We start from the raw sequence: 17,925 nt of genomic DNA, 5'->3' as shown, positions 1-17,925 counted from the left end.
GGGAGAGGCCACAACAGTGAGAGGCCCGCGTACCGCGCAAAAAAAAAAAAAAAAAAAAAAAGTCATAAGTATAGGTAATACCAAGTGAATCTAGTTCTTTCTTGATTTTTCAATGTACATAATTTCCCCCCCTGAAATATATTAAACTTATTGCGGTTTATTTGAGGCAAGTGTTACTATACCAAATCAAAAGCCATAACAACACCATTGTTAATCCAGACAAACACAGAGGGGAAAAAAAGAGCTGCTTCCAATCTCCTGTGATGAGAAATAAACACGTTTTTAAAAAATCTCACAGGCAAAGAAACACAATGAATATATACCACAAGAGGCAAGCAGGAGTAGCAAAACTTAATAAAAATACCCAAAGACTAAGAGAAACATTGTTATTTGAGGGGCATTATTTCAGAAACTGAGGGTAGAGATTGGGGAATGAACTCCTAAATACATGAGGATCCCATAAAGTTTTTGGGAAAAAAACAAGATGTTATTTCCCCAAATTCTCTTAGAATTACTTCAAAGGGAGTATAGTAAAGATATAATATCTAAATCTTCCCTTCATAAGCATGTCTTGCTTCTGTAATCCCAGGACTCAGTATAAGACCTACCTCATGACAGGCAGTCAAAAATATTAATTGAATAGTTGAGGAACAGATACTAGCAAATGACTCTTTGTACTATCAAAATCAAGATGCATCTTACAATAAATGGTATTTTACAGTCAACAGAATGTTATTTGTCCTTTAACCATTTGGCTAAGCTGACAAAAGGCAGAGAAGATGCAAATGTTTGTCAAGGAAAGATGTACATTATCTAGGAAGGTGGTTTTGAAAATATCATGTATGAAAATGGAGAAGCTAAAATTAACAAAAGTCATTCTAAGTTCTTGCCACATTAGGGAGAAGAGTACTAGAATTTTCCTATTATTGCAAGCAGAAAACTATAAAAACCTGGGCTAGTCAGTAGCATATTAATGTTGTTAAAAGCTAGATGTTAATAACAAAACCTGCAAGTATAAAGATTGTTCTCAATCATGCTGAAAGCTGTCATACTGCAGAGATTCCTAACCATAGGCAGTCTACAGAAGAACTTGAATCAGTATATAAACTTAACTTACATTTAGGCAAAAATTTAGGCCTACGTACAAATGGGCCTTTTCTCAGAGAGAGAGAGTTCATAGTTTCTGTTAGATTCTGGAAAGGGTCTGTCACCCAAAAGAGATTAGGAACTATCTAGTTCATTGATTTTTAGACTGTAAGTTTATTTACTAATCAGAATCAGGGACATAAAAAAGGGGCAAGGAAGACCTTCATGGATTAAATGAATAAGAAACCAGCTATCTACTGGGTGTCTCCTCTCTGGAAGGCACTTATGAAAAACGAAGCCTAATTAGCAAAGAGGTGAAAATCCGAGGAAGTTCTCACATTCACCAGGGAGAGAAGCAAAAACTTCCATGAGGGATGTCAAGGGTACTCTTGGAGAAGAATCAATAGGGACAGATCTGTGGAATCTAGGTCAGGGACGGGTTCGTGGAACTATAAGACAACACTATGAAAAAAAATCACCAATTTAAGAAAGTATTAATGGCCATTAGGAGAGAAATGAGAAAAACATGGTCAATGTGGCAATGATAAAAAGCACTTTATAAGGAATAGAGAAAATATAATCAACATGAAACTGATGACATTTCTGAGACTTGGATAAAAAGAGATGAATAGAAGTAATCAGATAAAAAATGGTTTTGAAAAATAAGGAGTTCTGAGCATACTCAATGTGGATTAGAGAGGACCCAAAGGGGAAGAATAAGACCTTTTGGGAGACTGCCATGAACTCCCAAGTCCCCAAAGGAAATCAGTACAAAAGAACTCTTTATTAGTAGAGTAGGAGGATATAGCTGCACAGCATAGGAGGGAGAAAGCAGCATCCCATTCAGAATTGTTCTTAACCATTTTATAAATGTTATCTTCCCTAGGCTATCACACACTGCTATCTTGATAAGCCTTCTTTCTTAATTTAAAAAAGAAAACTTTCACGACACAGTTATAATCTCCAGCTTTACATCCGGATAATTTTGTTGTACCAATGATACAACCAAAGTTCAGAAGTGCCTACTATGTAACAACACATTCCAGGAGGCACGTGGCTCATGTTATGTCATTGATTCCTCACAACTACGCTGAAAAATACGCGTTATTATCCTCACCTCAGAGGCAGGGGAGCAGGGACTCAGAGAGGTAAAATAACTTGCCAGGATCTCACAAGCAGAGTAGCAGAACAAAAATCAGACACAAAATCTGACTGACTCTAAAATTCTCACTTTCAAAGGCAAATTTTATTATCAGCTGCTTACATCTTCCTAGGTAGACCTTCAAGGTGATTTTTATCTTTAAGTTAAAATTCAGTCATGTTCTATTTATGTCAAAAGAAAGAAAACTTTTAAAGGATCTAAGAATAAATACCAACTCTGGAAATCAATCAAATGTAAGATTATTCTGGTTTGTCTTATTACCTCCATCTTGCTTCCCCTCACCAAAAAACTAACAAAAAAAACCACTCTTTAAATTTTAAGTTTTAATGCCACATTATTTACAGGCATTACAGGGCACATGTACAATTATCTAAAATTAAGAATTTATATTTGTTTTCATTGAAAGCTCTTTTAACTACAGACATATACTAAATTGTAATGAGAAGAAAATCACAAACTATTCAATTCTTTTCCCAGGGTAGTACAAATACGATGAACCCACCAATCCCAAGACATTTTTGATTCTTACGCAGTATAAATGAAAGCTTAATATTAAAGTCTTGTCAGAACTAGAAAGTGAAAATATAGTATTCCTGTTATTAAATTTGATGCTTAAAAAACCAGTAAAATAGAAAATTTTTTTGATAATTTTAGTTTTTTTCTAACTATTGTAATCTTATTATATTAATCTCATGAACTTAAATATATATTTTCCCAAGAAAACCACTTACTTGTATTGCAGGCAGCATGGTCATCTATGCTGAAATGATATTGCTGCTCTGAAAATAAAACAAAACATTAATATGCAGACAATGGTAGCTTTTCTACTCCCCCAAGCCCTCAAATTTCAAGGAATCTGCTTTATTCTCCTATCTGACTGAAAACCTAATACTTTTCTATTTGGAATAATTTGACCATAGGAGAAGGCAATCATACTCCTAGTTTCTTACTTCATAAAAGTACTCCTCATTTGAAAGAGGAAAATCTGAAACACACTTTAATATGTAGTTTCTGGCACTAATATCAAAGTAATTCTTGCAGCATCTGACTAGTAAAATAAAACTAACAATAAAACTTAGTTTACGTTAAAAGTGCCCCAGAATTTTCCCCTGTAAACACACTGTAAATATAATGTAAATACAAATATCACAAAAACCGATATTGAAAGTCAAGTATCTCTCATCTGATCTTTACAAAAAGATAAGTTCATCCGAATTTTGTATAAATTCTCAAGTTTAACCATAAGCTTCTTCCACCAGATGACAAGGTAATAAAGAAAAATATCAATTTTAACTATGAAACAATACTCAATGCCTTTCCTTAATAATTTTCCATAAGTTATTTTCTCCATGAGATGCTAAAGATCAAAAAAAAAAAAAAAAAAAGCAATTTGAACTCTAAAGGACTATTCTTGAAACATACAAGAAAAAAACACACAACTTTAAGTTAGATTAATACAATTCTTTAATGTATTTTCCGAGGAAAGAAAGTGAAGAGTTTGAAAACACTCAGAATAATAAACTATATAAAACCTAGGATTTTAGACTGCTTATAGCAGCATAATATACTAGTCTATTTTTTATTTTAAACCACCATTAAAACATTCTAAGAAAAAATAGAAAATGGCTTACAAGGCTATCAATTTCCAAGGAAAAGTTACTTTCTCCCCTAAGTTATACCAAACATACCTCAGGTACAGTGCCAACTACACATCCCACTTTCCTCTCAGGAACATTTCTTCCAGTACCAAAGCTGAACTGGAGCTAAACCTAACTGAAAAGTCTGATGTTACACATCACATTGTCTTTGCAAGAAGGCAAAGGACAGCAGAATGTCCTTGATGTCATTTTTCCTTCTCTCTACCCCAGCAAAAGGCCAAAGTACAATTGAGCATTACTAATGAGTTTGTTATGCTTCCCACGAGCTAACTCAGTGGGGAATACGTTTTCCTTTAGCATAAATAATCCTTTGTCCCCAACAAAGATCCACAGTAAGAAGCTTCTGAGACCATTTTTTTAAAATACAGCAAAGAAGCTGCTCCCATTAAAATAAGGAGTCCCACATAATCAGACAAGAGCTTGAACAGCTGGAACTGCCAACCCCAAACAAAAGAAGGCCTGAATTATAAGGCGTGTGCAAATCAAGAACAGTGACACAGTCACAAAGAAGCTATCACAAGAATGTTTAGTAGTTGCACTTTTTATGGAAAATTCAACAAAATTAGTTTTATGAAAGAAATGAAGAATTTGTGTACAACCTTCAATCACTGAACTTTAGCAGAGAGTCTATTTTATATATATATATATATATATATATATATATATATATATCCCCCACATCATTCTTATGTAATAGAAAGAACTACTTTAAAGATAACAAAATGATAACCATCTGGATTACCTTTAAAAAGAAGTTATTTAATAAATGGTACTCAGATAAGTTAAAATATATCTTCATATGTGAAAAACTATCAGGTGCACAAATATATGCTTTTATTGGAAAACTTTTATAAACTGATGAGATTGTATCCGTGAATCATCATTAACTCCTGAGTATTTACTGTGTTCCAGATCCTAAGAGCCAGTTATTCATACTTCTAGTCATTCACTATTCTCTTTCCAAATCATTTTTGTCTCAAGCACTGAATCCCAAAAGCAGCTTCTTGTCTACAGTTAGCCCAGTCCCCAATCTGCATCACAATCCCAATTCTTGCTTCTTACTCAGTTTATTACCTGCTTTCCTCTTATCTATCTTTCCCTAAAAGTCTCAGTCTCTACATTTTTTTTTTCCACATAAACCAATTATACTGAATCAGCAACTCTTCATTTCTGGATCTGCATCTTGATTAGCAATTTGTTGGCTTTTTTTTGGTTTCTGTTTTTGTCTGTCTTTTTGGAGAAGACTACTGTGCCATCCTGAGGAAGTCTTATCCCTTGGATGTGGGCAAAAAAAAAGAGCTCTCAAATGACTAAGTCCAAACTATTCGCTAACCCTGCTTTAACAAGACAAACAGCTTATACAGAGATCACAAGTGAATACTATACTTAATTTTTTTAATCTGGAGAAAATGTTAGAAGCACAGAGTGCACTTATCCACCTGAAACTTAAACAGAATTTGGGCCTAGCCCACTTAGAAACAGTTTCAGCCATGAGGTCCTCAAGATTATTTATGGTAAGGCTCTTCATACCAGTTTGACTTCAGATCATGATGGGAAAAAAATGCCAGCCCGTGGAGCTGCTCCTTTGTTCCACAGCTGTAGGCTCTGAAACTGAGTATATTTTAATTCCTCACTCACATTATAAAATATGGTGGGGAGAGCACAGGTGGTATGTCTCAGTCCTGGTACAAATTGGGGGCCGATTTGGAAAAGAATGGCAAAAAAGCAAAGAAATAAAGTAAGTTTCCTCAGAAAAATAATAACATTAACTGCCACTGCAACACATATACATTCAGCACCCAGCCGACAGATTACTGCCAAGACACATAAGCTGCAGGGATATGACACATGCCCAGGTTGGCGCAGTGGTTACTGCTGAGGAGGGGCGGGAGATGAGATTGGGATGGAATGCACAGAGGCCTTTCAACTGTACCAGTAAGATTTTAGTTCAAGATAAGCAGTGAGAACACAGGTATTACTATACTGGTCTGTACACCCTTCTGTGTGTGTCAAAAAAACATTTCATCATTTTTAATGCTTCATTTAGAAAAACAGTTAAAGAAGATATCCTGATTTGTTCAAGGGAATAAAAAACAACTTTCTCAGCTTTAAAATTTTGAGTTAAATATTTCCTAATTGCCTAGAAAAAAAAATAGAAATGCTGTATCCATACCAAACATATTTCATATTTTTTAATGTACACTAAAATAAATCACCATAAAGGCACCACTGGAATAGCAGAAAGTAGCAGACCCATCTGCTTTGAGTTCCAGCTGATCTTGGGATAGTTCACTTCTCTGAGCCTCCTGTGTTCTCATTTGTAAAATGGGATACCACCACCACCCTTATCTGCTTGTTGTAAAGATTAAATGAGGTGATACAAATAAAGTACCTGACACATAGCTAGCACTCAACAAATGAGTTGTTATGATGGTACTATGATAGGACATAATTATAGTTCATTTAACATAATTCATCAAATTAAAAAGAGGTAAGAAAACAAAGATAATACTGAGAAATCATTAAATGTAATTTGGAAAGCTTCTTTTACTAACATAAAAATAAATACGGTTATAAGTGAACATAAAAACTTTAAAATACCAACATCCATACTCAGATATGAATTTGTGACATAGAAGTCTCTTGCTAGAGTAAGTCTTAAGGACTGTGTCACACATAGGCCCTTTGCTCCATTCAGGCTGTCTCCTCACCGTCCACTCTTGGTTTCACTCATTTCTGTGGCTCTATCACTGTTCAAGCTATATATTTGTCCGAGCGGTGTCCACTCCTTCATTTATTAAACAATCATTTATTCACACCCTTTATTAAACTGGGCACTGCAGGCAACAGACACAGTGATGAACATAACAGACGTGATGCTCTCATGGAGCTACTACATTCATTTGTGTATGTAGTGAATACACAAGGTTAAATCATGGTAATTGTTTTGAAAGAAAAAACAGAGAGAGACAGCAGGGGCCTACTTTAAGACTTTGATTGAGTGATTTAGAAATGGTTTTGCTGGAGGAAAAACATGAACTTGAAGAATGGTGGGAATTAGCCAGGGAGAGAGACGGGGAAGAGTTCTATGCATAGAGAATAATTTTTGCAAAGACTCTGTACAGAGAGCGAGAGAGTTTGGCGCATTCTGAGGACTGAAAGAAGCCAGTATGGCTGAAGCATGGAGCACGTGTGGCTTAGGATAGGGTTGGAAAGTCAGGCAGTAGCCCCACCACGTGACGCCATACTGAGGAAAGTAGATTTTATTCTAATTGCAGTGGGAAGCCATGGAAGAGTTTTAACCAAGGGAGAGACATAATGTATTTCATAGTTTAACAGAGCTCCCTGAGGGGGAGAGAGAAACATGGGAGTGAAATAGTGATGGGTTTAACAGAGAAAGGGGGAAGAAAACAGAAGGAGAGGTGGGTAGAGATGTGGGAAAAAGAATTAGCGGAAACACTGAGAGAAGGAGAAGCATAGAGGGGTAGAAACAGTGAGAGCAAAGGAAACTGAGCACACAGGAAATGAGATGGAGAGCAGGCTGGAAGGGGAAGAGGAGGGGATCCACTGTAGCAGTTCAGTGACCAATGATGATGACTGGGCAGGGACGCTGACAAAGTATCCACTGGAGAAAAGTGGATGGCTTTGACATCTATTTTGGAGTTAGAATAAAGACTCGATAATGGTTAGAGATGGAGAGTGAAGGCGAGGGCGGTAAGGGCAAAGTGAAGTGTCAGGAATAACTCTTGGGTTTCTGGCTTAAGCAGTTGAGCAAATGGATAGTGGCAGCGTTTACTGCGATGAAGATGATGGCAGTCTGAACAGACTGAAGCATGGAACCCAGCAGAGACAGGGCAAAAGTGCTATGCTTTGGTCATGTCTTAATTTGAGAAGCCTTTAAAGACATTCAAGCGGAAATGTCAGGTTGGCAGTTGGAAATACTAATCTAAAGCTAAGACGAAAGTTCAGGAGGAGATAGAAACTGCCAGCAATCCTTGAGGGATAAAACCACTGGAAAGAATGAGATCATCCGAGAAAGAAATGGAGAAAGCAGTGACAAGGATCTAGGAACAAGTCCTGGAAAAAAACAACATTTAGACACGAGAGAAAGAGTCAGCAAAGGAGATAGAGTCCTCACCTCGACTAATCCAGGTTTACAACTCTTCTGATTTACCTCCTCCCAGGAGCCCTTCCTGATTGGCTTGAATTAATTCTGCCTATATCTGTAGCCCTTGAATTCACATAGCATTTCTCCCAACTACCTGTCCTTACAGTGCTTTATACTATTTTTTCGTTGTTTCTGTACATTGCTTGACCAAGTATATTAAAAGTTCCTGGACTGCTGTTGGAAGTAGTGTTGAGAGAAGTATTCAAGCTGAAAGTTTAGGAAACACTTCTGGTGGGAGATATGTGAACATCTCTAGGAAAAACCAGGTAGGTGAAATGTGACAGCAAAGCTTGGAAACAGCCATACAGCAGATGCATGTCTGACAGGAGACTTTTTTGCGGTATTATTTATTATTTTTCACTTTTATTTATTATGTGACCCGATAAATAATTTTGCCTCTCACCAAACATGTCCAAGGTGAAATATGTGGAGTGGTTACTAGTCAAGGTACCAGCAGGTTAAGTGAGCTGCCTGATATACCAGAGGAATCACTAAGAAAAAAATGACTAAAATGGTGTATTTGGCAGAGGGTCCAAATGAACGGGACAGAACAGCTGTGCCAGTGCGCAAGGACTCTGGGAGCAGTGTGCTACTCAGGAATTCATATGGTTGCCCTACTGGACAGGTACATTTTTATTACGGCTTTTAAATAAATTCCATTGTGGTAGACCACATAATGGTCCCCAAAATGTCTATGTACTAAATCCCAAAACCTGTGAATATACTGCCTTCGTGGGCAAAATGGATCTTGCCAATTGAGTAAATTAAGGGCCTAAGGAGATGGGAGATTATCCTGGTGAGCCCAATGTAATCACCAGAGTCCTTATAAGAGGGATGCAGAAAGGTCACAGCCAGAGAAGGGGATGTGAGAAGAGCAGCAGAGAGAGAGAAAGAGATGTCATGACACAAGAGGCAGAGAAAGAGAGAGGCTGGAGCTGTTACACTGCTGGCTTTGAGAGGAGGGAGCCAGGAAATGTAGGTGCCCGCGAGAGGCTGGAAAAGGGAAAGAAAAGATCTACCCCCCCACCCCGAACCCTTAAAATGAATGCAGCCGTACTAACGTCTTTTTCTTTTTTTCAGCTCATTTCAGAATTTTGACCTCCCAACTGTAAAATACATTTATGTTGTTTTAAACAACTAAGTTTGCGGTTATTTGTTCTAGCAGTAATAGGAAACTAATACACATCTTAAGCGAAGAAAGGAAGATATTCCCAAAGGGTCAAGACATTTGACCTAGAGAAAGCGATATGTAACCAAACATGGTTAGAAGACGTAGCAAGGCCGATGCATTGAAGCAACGAGTAAAGGGCACCAGTTGTACAAAGTACACTTAAAAAAAAAAAAGATGCAAAATTTACAGGTAAAAGCCATTGTGAGTGCTGTGTGTGTGCTATCATCATCAACAATGGCCCTGCCTTTGTACATCTGAGATCATTCATTCACTCATTCATTTAAATAATTACAAAGGCTCCTAGCGTTTACTGTCTCAGGGAACAGCACCCACACTCACCAAGTTCCAGGTCATGCGGACTCCTTCCTCTCTCACAGCTCCGCCCCAGGCTCCTACCCTACCTCAGCCAGAACAATCAATGGTCATATCTCGTTGTTTCTACCTTTACATTTTCTCTTCAATACCTTTGGCCACTCCTTTAGTTCAAGCCACTACCATCCTTTTCCAGGTTTACTGAAACAGCCTCCAACCAGCCGCCCTCTCTCTACCCTTTCATGCCTCCAACCTGTTCTTCATGTACTGCAGCCAGAGTGAGCCTTCACAAACTCCCATCTAAGGATGTTACTACTTCCCTGCTTAAAACCCTTAATGGCTCTCCACTGCCTTCAGGATAAAGCCTAAACTCCTTAAGGAAGCCATCAAAGCCTTATAGGATCCCCTTGGCCACCTCTGACCCTTACACTCCAGCCATGTTGAACTTCTTTTGGCCCATGGAGCACGCTGCTTTCTCATCTCTGTGATCCGTCTACATGGAACGCTCTCCTTCCTCCTCTCTTTCAGACTCACTCCTACCTACCCTTCAGATTCAACTGCTCTAAAAAGCCTCCATGAACCTCCTCCCCTGTTTAGGTTGTATAGCAATATAGGCTTCTATTTTGCTGTACTCTATACTTAAAAATAAAATAAGATTCGTAAGGGGGTAACCTTCTCCATCTCTTCCACTTGTATGCAGAACTCAGTGCTAAATTTAGCCCTGGAATTACTCCTAAACAATAAGTGTTGTATTTATTACTAAAGGAAATATGAAACAATAATGAAATAAATCTGTGGTATATTCCTTTAAGGTAAAGGTAGCTTCCAAAGCAGATGAAGATTTTTAAGAGAAAGAAACAATATTCTTACTACGTAATAAAACATCACATGTTATCTGCAAAATATAAAGGCTCTTCATTTGTTGGGAGTCTTTACTTTTTTTTTTGAAAATTTCCTTTTGCAATGTTTGGCAGAGATCCAACCGGAATAATTTAATTTTGTATTAGACAGAATTATTAGTTTGTCATAAAATTTTGTGGGATGCAAAAATTTTTTAAAAAACTTAAAATCCGTTTGCCTTTATATATGATAGACTAAAAGACTCTGTAAAACATACATATACAGTAAAAAAGAAATGTAAAAACAACATTAAGTGTCTATTAACAGGAAACCTCTAAAATAACTTACAGGACATTCATTCAGTGGATTCATTCAGCTTCTTAAAAGAATAAGAGCTGTATGTACTGATATGAAAAGATGTCTATTATATGTCATGCAACCAAAAGCAATCTGCAGTACAGTATTTAAGTATGTTACTGGGATCACAGTGTTTCCTAAACTGTGTGTGTGTGTGTGTGTGTGTGTGTGTGTGTGTGTGTGTGTGTGTGAAAAAGAAAAACTCCTGAACAAAGTTAAATAATTTTTTCAAGAGCCAATTTTATTTTGGGGATCAAAAATATTAACAAGTCATCCATCAAGGGAAAACAAAAGTCATAATGTTTAAAATTCCATATAAAGTGAGTCCTTCACCATAGCTTATACTTTCTTACAAAAAAGTTTATGTTTTGTGAAGGTAGGCAGAAGTTTCTATCATCACTTCAGCAATATCTAACATATGACTGATGGTTTTAATACTGTAAATCCCCATGACACTTTCAGCAGCAAAAACAAAACTGCATTTAATGTCTCTGCTACATTTCATACATTCTAGGTCTTTGTACATTAGTAATTCACTTATGAAATACATGGCAACATTCTGTTAAAACCACCTACTCTGTAACAACGTAATAACATGAGAAAACTTTATATGAGTTTTTAGAAGGAGAAACACTAAAGAGATACAATTATAATTATTGCCTGCATCTTATAAACATTACTTCTTAGGCATTTCTCTTTGGCAGTTACATTTCAACTAAAATAGGGAAATTCAAAGTGAGACAACAGACTGACAGACTGAAGTTTCCTGGTCTCTCAAATTCTATGTACACTGCATGGTTCATTAAGGATGTAAAGGTATATCTGATATTAAAGTATAGGAAGCAACAAATAATAGGAAGAAAGTAAAACACACATACATAGACATACATACACAGCCATGTTACTGTAAGAAAGCAAAACATAACAATACACATTAACCTTAATCCCTTACTTTCCTCATCAACAGCCAGATTGAAAAAACTTATTGAAATAACTGAACTTTCATTCTTATCTCCAAACTTAAATTGAGATTGACAGGAAAGAAAAAAAAAAGAGTGCTGCTTAGTAAAAAGTACAGTAAATGAGCAAAAACTAAATGGGAAAATATAAATTAGGAAACATTACTTCTGAACTGACCAATCATCCAAACATCACTGGACTCATTTAGTTTTTTAGTATAATAGCAGGTATACCATCACACACTTTGATTTACCATCACAAGTTACTTCTCACTATTTTTTAATGAAGTATTCAAATAAACTGATACCCACAGCAGAAATGAACCTGGGCCATACAAACAACTCTGCAGAGAAGTTGCTTATAGCTGGAAATATAAATGCAAGAGTAGTGTGATTAAAAAAAAAAAAAGAGGCTGGACACTGGAGACAGTCTAGACTGAATTCTGGGTGGACCTTAGTAGCTTAATTCCTTTCTCTGAGCTTCAGTTTAATCTATAACATGGAGAAAACACCAAGGAGACTGCAGGATTATTAAGAGGTTTAACAATAATATAAGTAAAGCACCTAGAACAATACCTGACACATTCTAGGTAATAATGCGTTATAAACAGTAGTGAGTGTTTAGTATGTGCCAGAAATAATTTTAAGTGCTTTACATGGACTAACTTAATCAATGAATGATAGCTACCATGACCTCTGGCACTGCCTTCACCTTTGGGGACAGCTTGAAACTTTTAATCCAAATTAAACAGCATAGAAATAATACAAGCTATGTGTCAGGCACTGTACTATGGATTATTTCACTTGATCTTCACACGACCTTCACATCAATAAGGTAGGAACGATTTATTATTAACCTTCGTTTGCACAGTATGAAATTTAGGCTTAGAAAGATTAAGTAACTTGCCTAGGGTCACACACATAGTAAAGTGTGACTTCAGAGCCCCCATGTTTAGAAACTCTGCTACATTAAAAGAAATATTACTTATAATTCATTAATATCAAAATAGCAGAGACACCCACTATTAAAAATCTGTTGGTTTTTAATGAGTTTTTGAAAGAGATGAGTCAGACAGGCAACATGTATCAGGATTCTACACCAGACGACTATCAGCAGTTTCCACTTTTTCATTCAAATCCATTCCAATCTCCTCCCAAAGGGAATCTGAGGTGGTGAGAATTCCAATTCCTAATTATTTAAGCCCCAAGTGAGGTGATCAGACAGCAGTTCACAAAACTGCTTATCTTCTGAGAGAGTAGGTATGTGCACTCTCCACACAAACGAAGCAAAACCCAAACTCTGACCTAGACTGAGCCTGCAGAAAAAAAAAAAAATCTCTTCACTTAATAACGACTCAACTTCACCAGACGTACCACAAAAACACTCTAAATCCATAAGACTCAATCCCGTGGTTCGAAAAGATTAGTTAGGAACCAGGAATGACTGCATGGTCAAGCACTCCCTCCAAAACTTTCCTCCGACTTCCAAGGCAATCTACAAACCTCCCCGTAACGCAGCCTTTCAAACCGAGACGTGTGGGTGGGGAAAGCATCGAGCAGAGCCTCCAGTTATTCGGCGACATGGGCCTTGCAACGACTGGAGGGAACAAATAGGGAAGAAACTGTAAACTCTGCCAGAGTGCAAAATGACTATGTGTCATTCTCCTTCCAAGGTCAGTGACTCCATCACTTCTTCCTGAGGGAGACACTAAGGAATCAAGTGACCCTATACGTGCTAGGTGCTGGGAAATGAAGATGCCCCTGGAGAGCCTAAACTAGCTTCAGGCTCTGATCCCTCCTTGGATTCTAAAGCAGAGCAGCAGCGGGTCGCTACCTCTCCCCTAACCTAGCACACCCCCCGCCCCAGCACACCTGTGGCCCCTCGCACCGCACCCGGGTGGGCATGGGAAGGCAGGCATAACTTCACCTTGACGGCCCCGGGGACCAATCAGAGCACGAGACTCCCGCAGCGGGCCAATCGCACAGCGTCTTGCATCCCGCTGCTCGGGGCCCCAACCGAAACACCGCTTCCCCTCCGCGGAGCGCTGGGTGCTCCTCGAGCGCAAGCTGAGGCGCGGCAGCCCCGAGAAGGCAAGTAAGAGTTCGCGAGGAAAGAGAAGGCAAACAAGGAAGTACTCACCCGCCCAGGCGCAGGAGGGTCACTGCTCCCTGTGGGACGACATTTCGCTCAATCTGTGCCTGGCCGGCACGCCCCTGCCCAACCGCCGCCGCCGCCTCCGCCTCTGCCTCGAGCTTCGCAGCGGCTCGCCGCCGCCTGTTTCGAAGGAACCAATCAGAAGGCGGAGGGGGGCGTGGCTGGAGGCCCCGCCCCCAGGCCGGAGGGGAGCAGGAGACCCGCGCGCCTCTCGGTCGAGGGGCGCCTCGCCTTCCTCCGCCTGGCGTCTCGCAACTCTGTGGGGCCAAGCTCCTCTTCTCACAGAAAATGGCTTGGTCACAGAGTACGTCCTCTCATCTGGCCCCTCAGCGACAGCAACAAACCCTTTTTATCCCGATTAGCAGGAGAGATGAATCAACTTCTCCTCCAAGCATCCCGGAATAGTGCGCGGTAGAGTTGCTCTGAGTTTTATCCTGTTCTGTTAAGAGCCCCTCCCAATTCTAAATCCACCCGCGATCTGGCTGTACTGAGGGCGCTACGGTTTCCGGATACAAACTGTCACCCTGCAGGAATGGGAGTCCTGTGAGGGGTGTGGGGAGAGAGATGGAGAGAAATCCTGTAGCTGCAGGCCACAATTGAAAGCGGAAAGAGGATGTTGGCTTTTCCTTGAGGAAACACCGGAGCAGGGCCTGGGGGAGGGGAGGAGAAGGAGTAACCTCAACGCAATGAGAGCTGCGTGCTAGCTCCCAGAGTTGAAGTATGGAGACTGGTCTTGAATGTAACAAGAGGTAGGTCTGTGATCACTAATTGTGGCTTATTATGGGGGCAAAATCGGTGCCGAAAGTCTGGAAGGCCAGCCCTTTCCCCTCTTCTTAGTTTTATTTTGTCACATCATGTTGCCTCTCTGGGCCTCAGTTTCCCATCTGTAAAGAGTGGAATTGCCTGGAATGATGTTCCCCAGCATTTATTCCTTCATTCACCTATCAAAAACCATGAGGAGGTACTGTTGCTCGCTGAAGAGACAAAAGTGAAGACGACAGCCCTGCCTTCAAGTGCCCAGCAGCGTGGTAAAGACTCAGTGGAAACCAGTGGAAGTCTGCGAAAAGAGGGAACACCTAACAGTCTTGGAGGGTGATGGTCAGAGGTTTGAAAGGACTTGAATTTTGAAGGACGAATAAGAATCTGCCGAGAGAGGATAATTTGGAGTAAGGAGTGCTTTCTAGGCAGAGAGAACAACAAGCTTCCAGGGATGTGAGAGCAGTTGTTCTGGGAATAGCAGTTCTGAATGATTAAAGTTTGGGGATTCGGAGGTAGATCAGGCTGGAGGAGTAAGCACAGATGAAAACCCTCATAGGTACTAAGGAATTTAGATTCTTTCTTGAAGGCAATTGTGATTGATTTGTGTTTCAGGAAAAGAAAAAAAATTCATTTTTGAGGATTTTTGAAGAAAGGAGTAAGACTGGCAGCAATTCTAAAAGTTGAAAGATGATAATTACATAAACTAGCTCAGAAGGGAGGGTGAGAAAGAGGTGTCTGGAGATATTCAAGAGGCTGATTTATCTGGACTTGGTATCATGTGACAGCGATGCCGCTCTAAGGAACACAGGGAAAACAACTGTGGGGGAAGAATAATGCATTTTGGTGTGGGGTTGTGTTCACTTTGAAATGTGAGAAGAACGTGCAGGTTGAGGTGTTCAGAAGATGGTTGGAAAGTTAGGTCTGAAGCTGGTTAAATTAGTCTGTGAAAGAGATACAGATTGGAGAAGTCAATTCAACAAATACTGTCAAGCACTTTCTCTGCACCAGACTCCATCCTAAGCACTGGAGTCCTGCTCTCACAGAGCTTACCTTCTGGGTTAAGCAGGTGAAGATGGTCATCCAAAAGTTGACATTTAAGTGGTCATTGAACCTGATGCCCAAGAGTGGTTGCTCCATTTTTTTCCTGATGTCTATCCCAGAACCCTTTGCTGCCCATGACTGCTATAGATTCATTTTCACAGGACCTGTTGTTCAAATCAACCTATGTTTTATAGTGTTTCTATTTAAAACTAAAGGGCAGGACTTCCCTGGTGGCGCAGTGGTTAAGAATCCGCCTGCCCATGCAGGGGACACAGGTTCGAGCCCTGGTCCGGGAAGATCCCACATGCTGCGGAGCCACTAAGCCCGCATGCCACAACTACTGAGCCTGCACGCCTAGAGCCCGTGCTCCGCAACAAGAGAAGCCACCACAATGAGAAGCCCATGCACCGCAATGAAGAGTAGCCCCCGCTCACCACAACTAGAGAAAGCCCGCGCAGCAACAAAGACCCAACGCAGCCAAAAATTATTTTAAAAAAACAAAAACTAAAGGGGCCCGTGCTCCGCAACAAGAGAAGCCACCACAATGAGAAGCCCATGCACCGCAATGAAGAGTAGCCCCCGCTCACCACAACTAGAGAAAGCCCGCGCAGCAACAGACCCAACGCAGCCAAAAATTATTTTAAAAAAACAAAAATTAAAGGGCTGTTGTTCAAATCAACCTATGTTTTATAGTGTTTCTATTTAAAACTAAAGGGCAGGACTTCTCTGGTGGAGCAGTGGTTAAAAATCCGCCTGCCCATGCAGGGGACACAGGTTCGAGCCCTGGTCCGGGAAGATCCCACATGCTGCGGAGCCACTAAGCCCGCATGCCACAACTACTGAGCCCGCACGCCTAGAGCCCGTGCTCCGCAACAAGAGAAGCCACCACAATGAGAAGCCCATGCACCGCAATGAAGAGTAGCCCCCGCTCACCACAACTAGAGAAAGCCCGCGCAGCAACAAAGACCCAACGCAGCCAAAAATTATTTTAAAAAAACAAAAACTAAAGGGCAATTTTCCATACCATTTCATTTAGCCAAATTTCAAGTGGAGTTCTGGTTTTAAATTGGATTTGTTGAGCCCTAATATCAAAATACGTACACTTCTCTACAGAACTTTAAGAATAAGTAAATTGCATCACACGGATCTTGTTTGATGAGCCAGTAGTTAACATTAATTTTTTCTTACATGCATACTATGTAACTAAACATTTGAATACCACTTATTAAAAATGGAAACTATGCTATTTGAAGTATGTACACATTCTCATTCAAATACACACACCATTTAATATTCCTCTAAGCCATTTGCTGAAACTTTGGCAGCATGGTATTTTTATGGTTGCTTTCTTTTTATTTTCATTGTCTGTTCAGTTTTTCTTGGTAACTCCTCCACCTTATAAAGATACAGGACATTGTGATGGAAAGTGAATCCGAAGTCAGGAAATCTGTGCAAATCCCTTCTTTTCTCCAAGCCCATCTTCCTCACTGGTTAAATGTGGGGATTGGGTAAGGAGTTCCCTTCTAGATTCTTTGATTCTTGTTGCTTTTCCCTTATGTGTGAAAAAGAGAAAAGTTCCCCTTGTTGCTCCCTCAGCCTCACTTTTACATGAATTCCCAGTCAGTACCCTGCCCCCTAAGCACACTCACCATCTTACCTACCTTGATTTTAACACTGCAATTAGTAATTGAGGGTTTCACCTAATGAGCTGCAATCTACTTTCATGTGTACATTTTCTAATTGGTGGTTAGGTTAATAGCAATGTTTTAGATGGTCTCACTTGATATTGGCATGGTTGTAACATGCACAGCAAGACTCACAAGTTTGCTTCCATCAGATAATAAAGTATTTTAGTTCTGACTTTCCCGAGATTGTGATTAGCTGCCCGCTTTAAGAAAGCACCGTGCGTGGAGATCTAAATTTTTCAAGTTATTACATTAGGGATATTTGTTCATCTGACTAAACATCTCGACCAAATACAGAAGAGTCTCTTATATAACCTTTGAATATTGAAATACGATTTTTTTCCCCACAGCTCTTCAAGAATTCTCTATTGCTTGAAGTTTACTGTAGTTGTTGGAGAATTTTTTTTCTTTTGATTGGTTTATTAGTTGTTTTGTTCTTCATTTTGTAGTTTCTGCTGTTGTTTTTAATGCTTTGACATTATTGACTATCAATCTATGGATTGTGCCTTGTATGAACTGCTGGATGAAATTTTGGGACAATAGAGATCTTGATTCATTCACAAACTACTCAT

General features: G+C 39.5%; 1 protein-coding gene across 3 annotated transcripts in view; it reads right to left on the bottom strand.

Annotated features, from left to right (window-relative positions):
• Window positions 1–14,232, bottom strand: part of GAS2L3 (growth arrest specific 2 like 3) — a 33,985-nt gene extending 19,753 nt beyond the window's left edge. Inside the window, exons 1-2 of one of the 3 annotated variants that reach the window (XM_007103374.3) lie at window positions 13,854–14,232; window positions 2,980–3,027 (exon numbers count right to left, since the gene is read on the bottom strand). In XM_007103374.3, coding sequence (XP_007103436.2) covers window positions 2,980–3,003 — 24 coding nt within the window. In that variant the 5' untranslated portion in view covers window positions 3,004–3,027; window positions 13,854–14,232. Of the gene's footprint in view, window positions 1–2,979; window positions 3,028–3,936; window positions 4,096–13,853 lie in introns of those variants that run through there. The other 2 variants (XM_055085259.1, XM_007103375.3) reach the window with 2 other exon arrangements.
• Between the last annotated feature and the right edge of the window lie 3,693 nt (window positions 14,233–17,925).

This window comes from Physeter macrocephalus, chromosome 6, assembly GCF_002837175.3.
Source record: "Physeter macrocephalus isolate SW-GA chromosome 6, ASM283717v5, whole genome shotgun sequence".
NCBI lineage: Eukaryota > Metazoa > Chordata > Mammalia > Artiodactyla > Physeteridae > Physeter > Physeter macrocephalus.
This window is presented reverse-complemented; position numbering and strand designations above follow the sequence as displayed.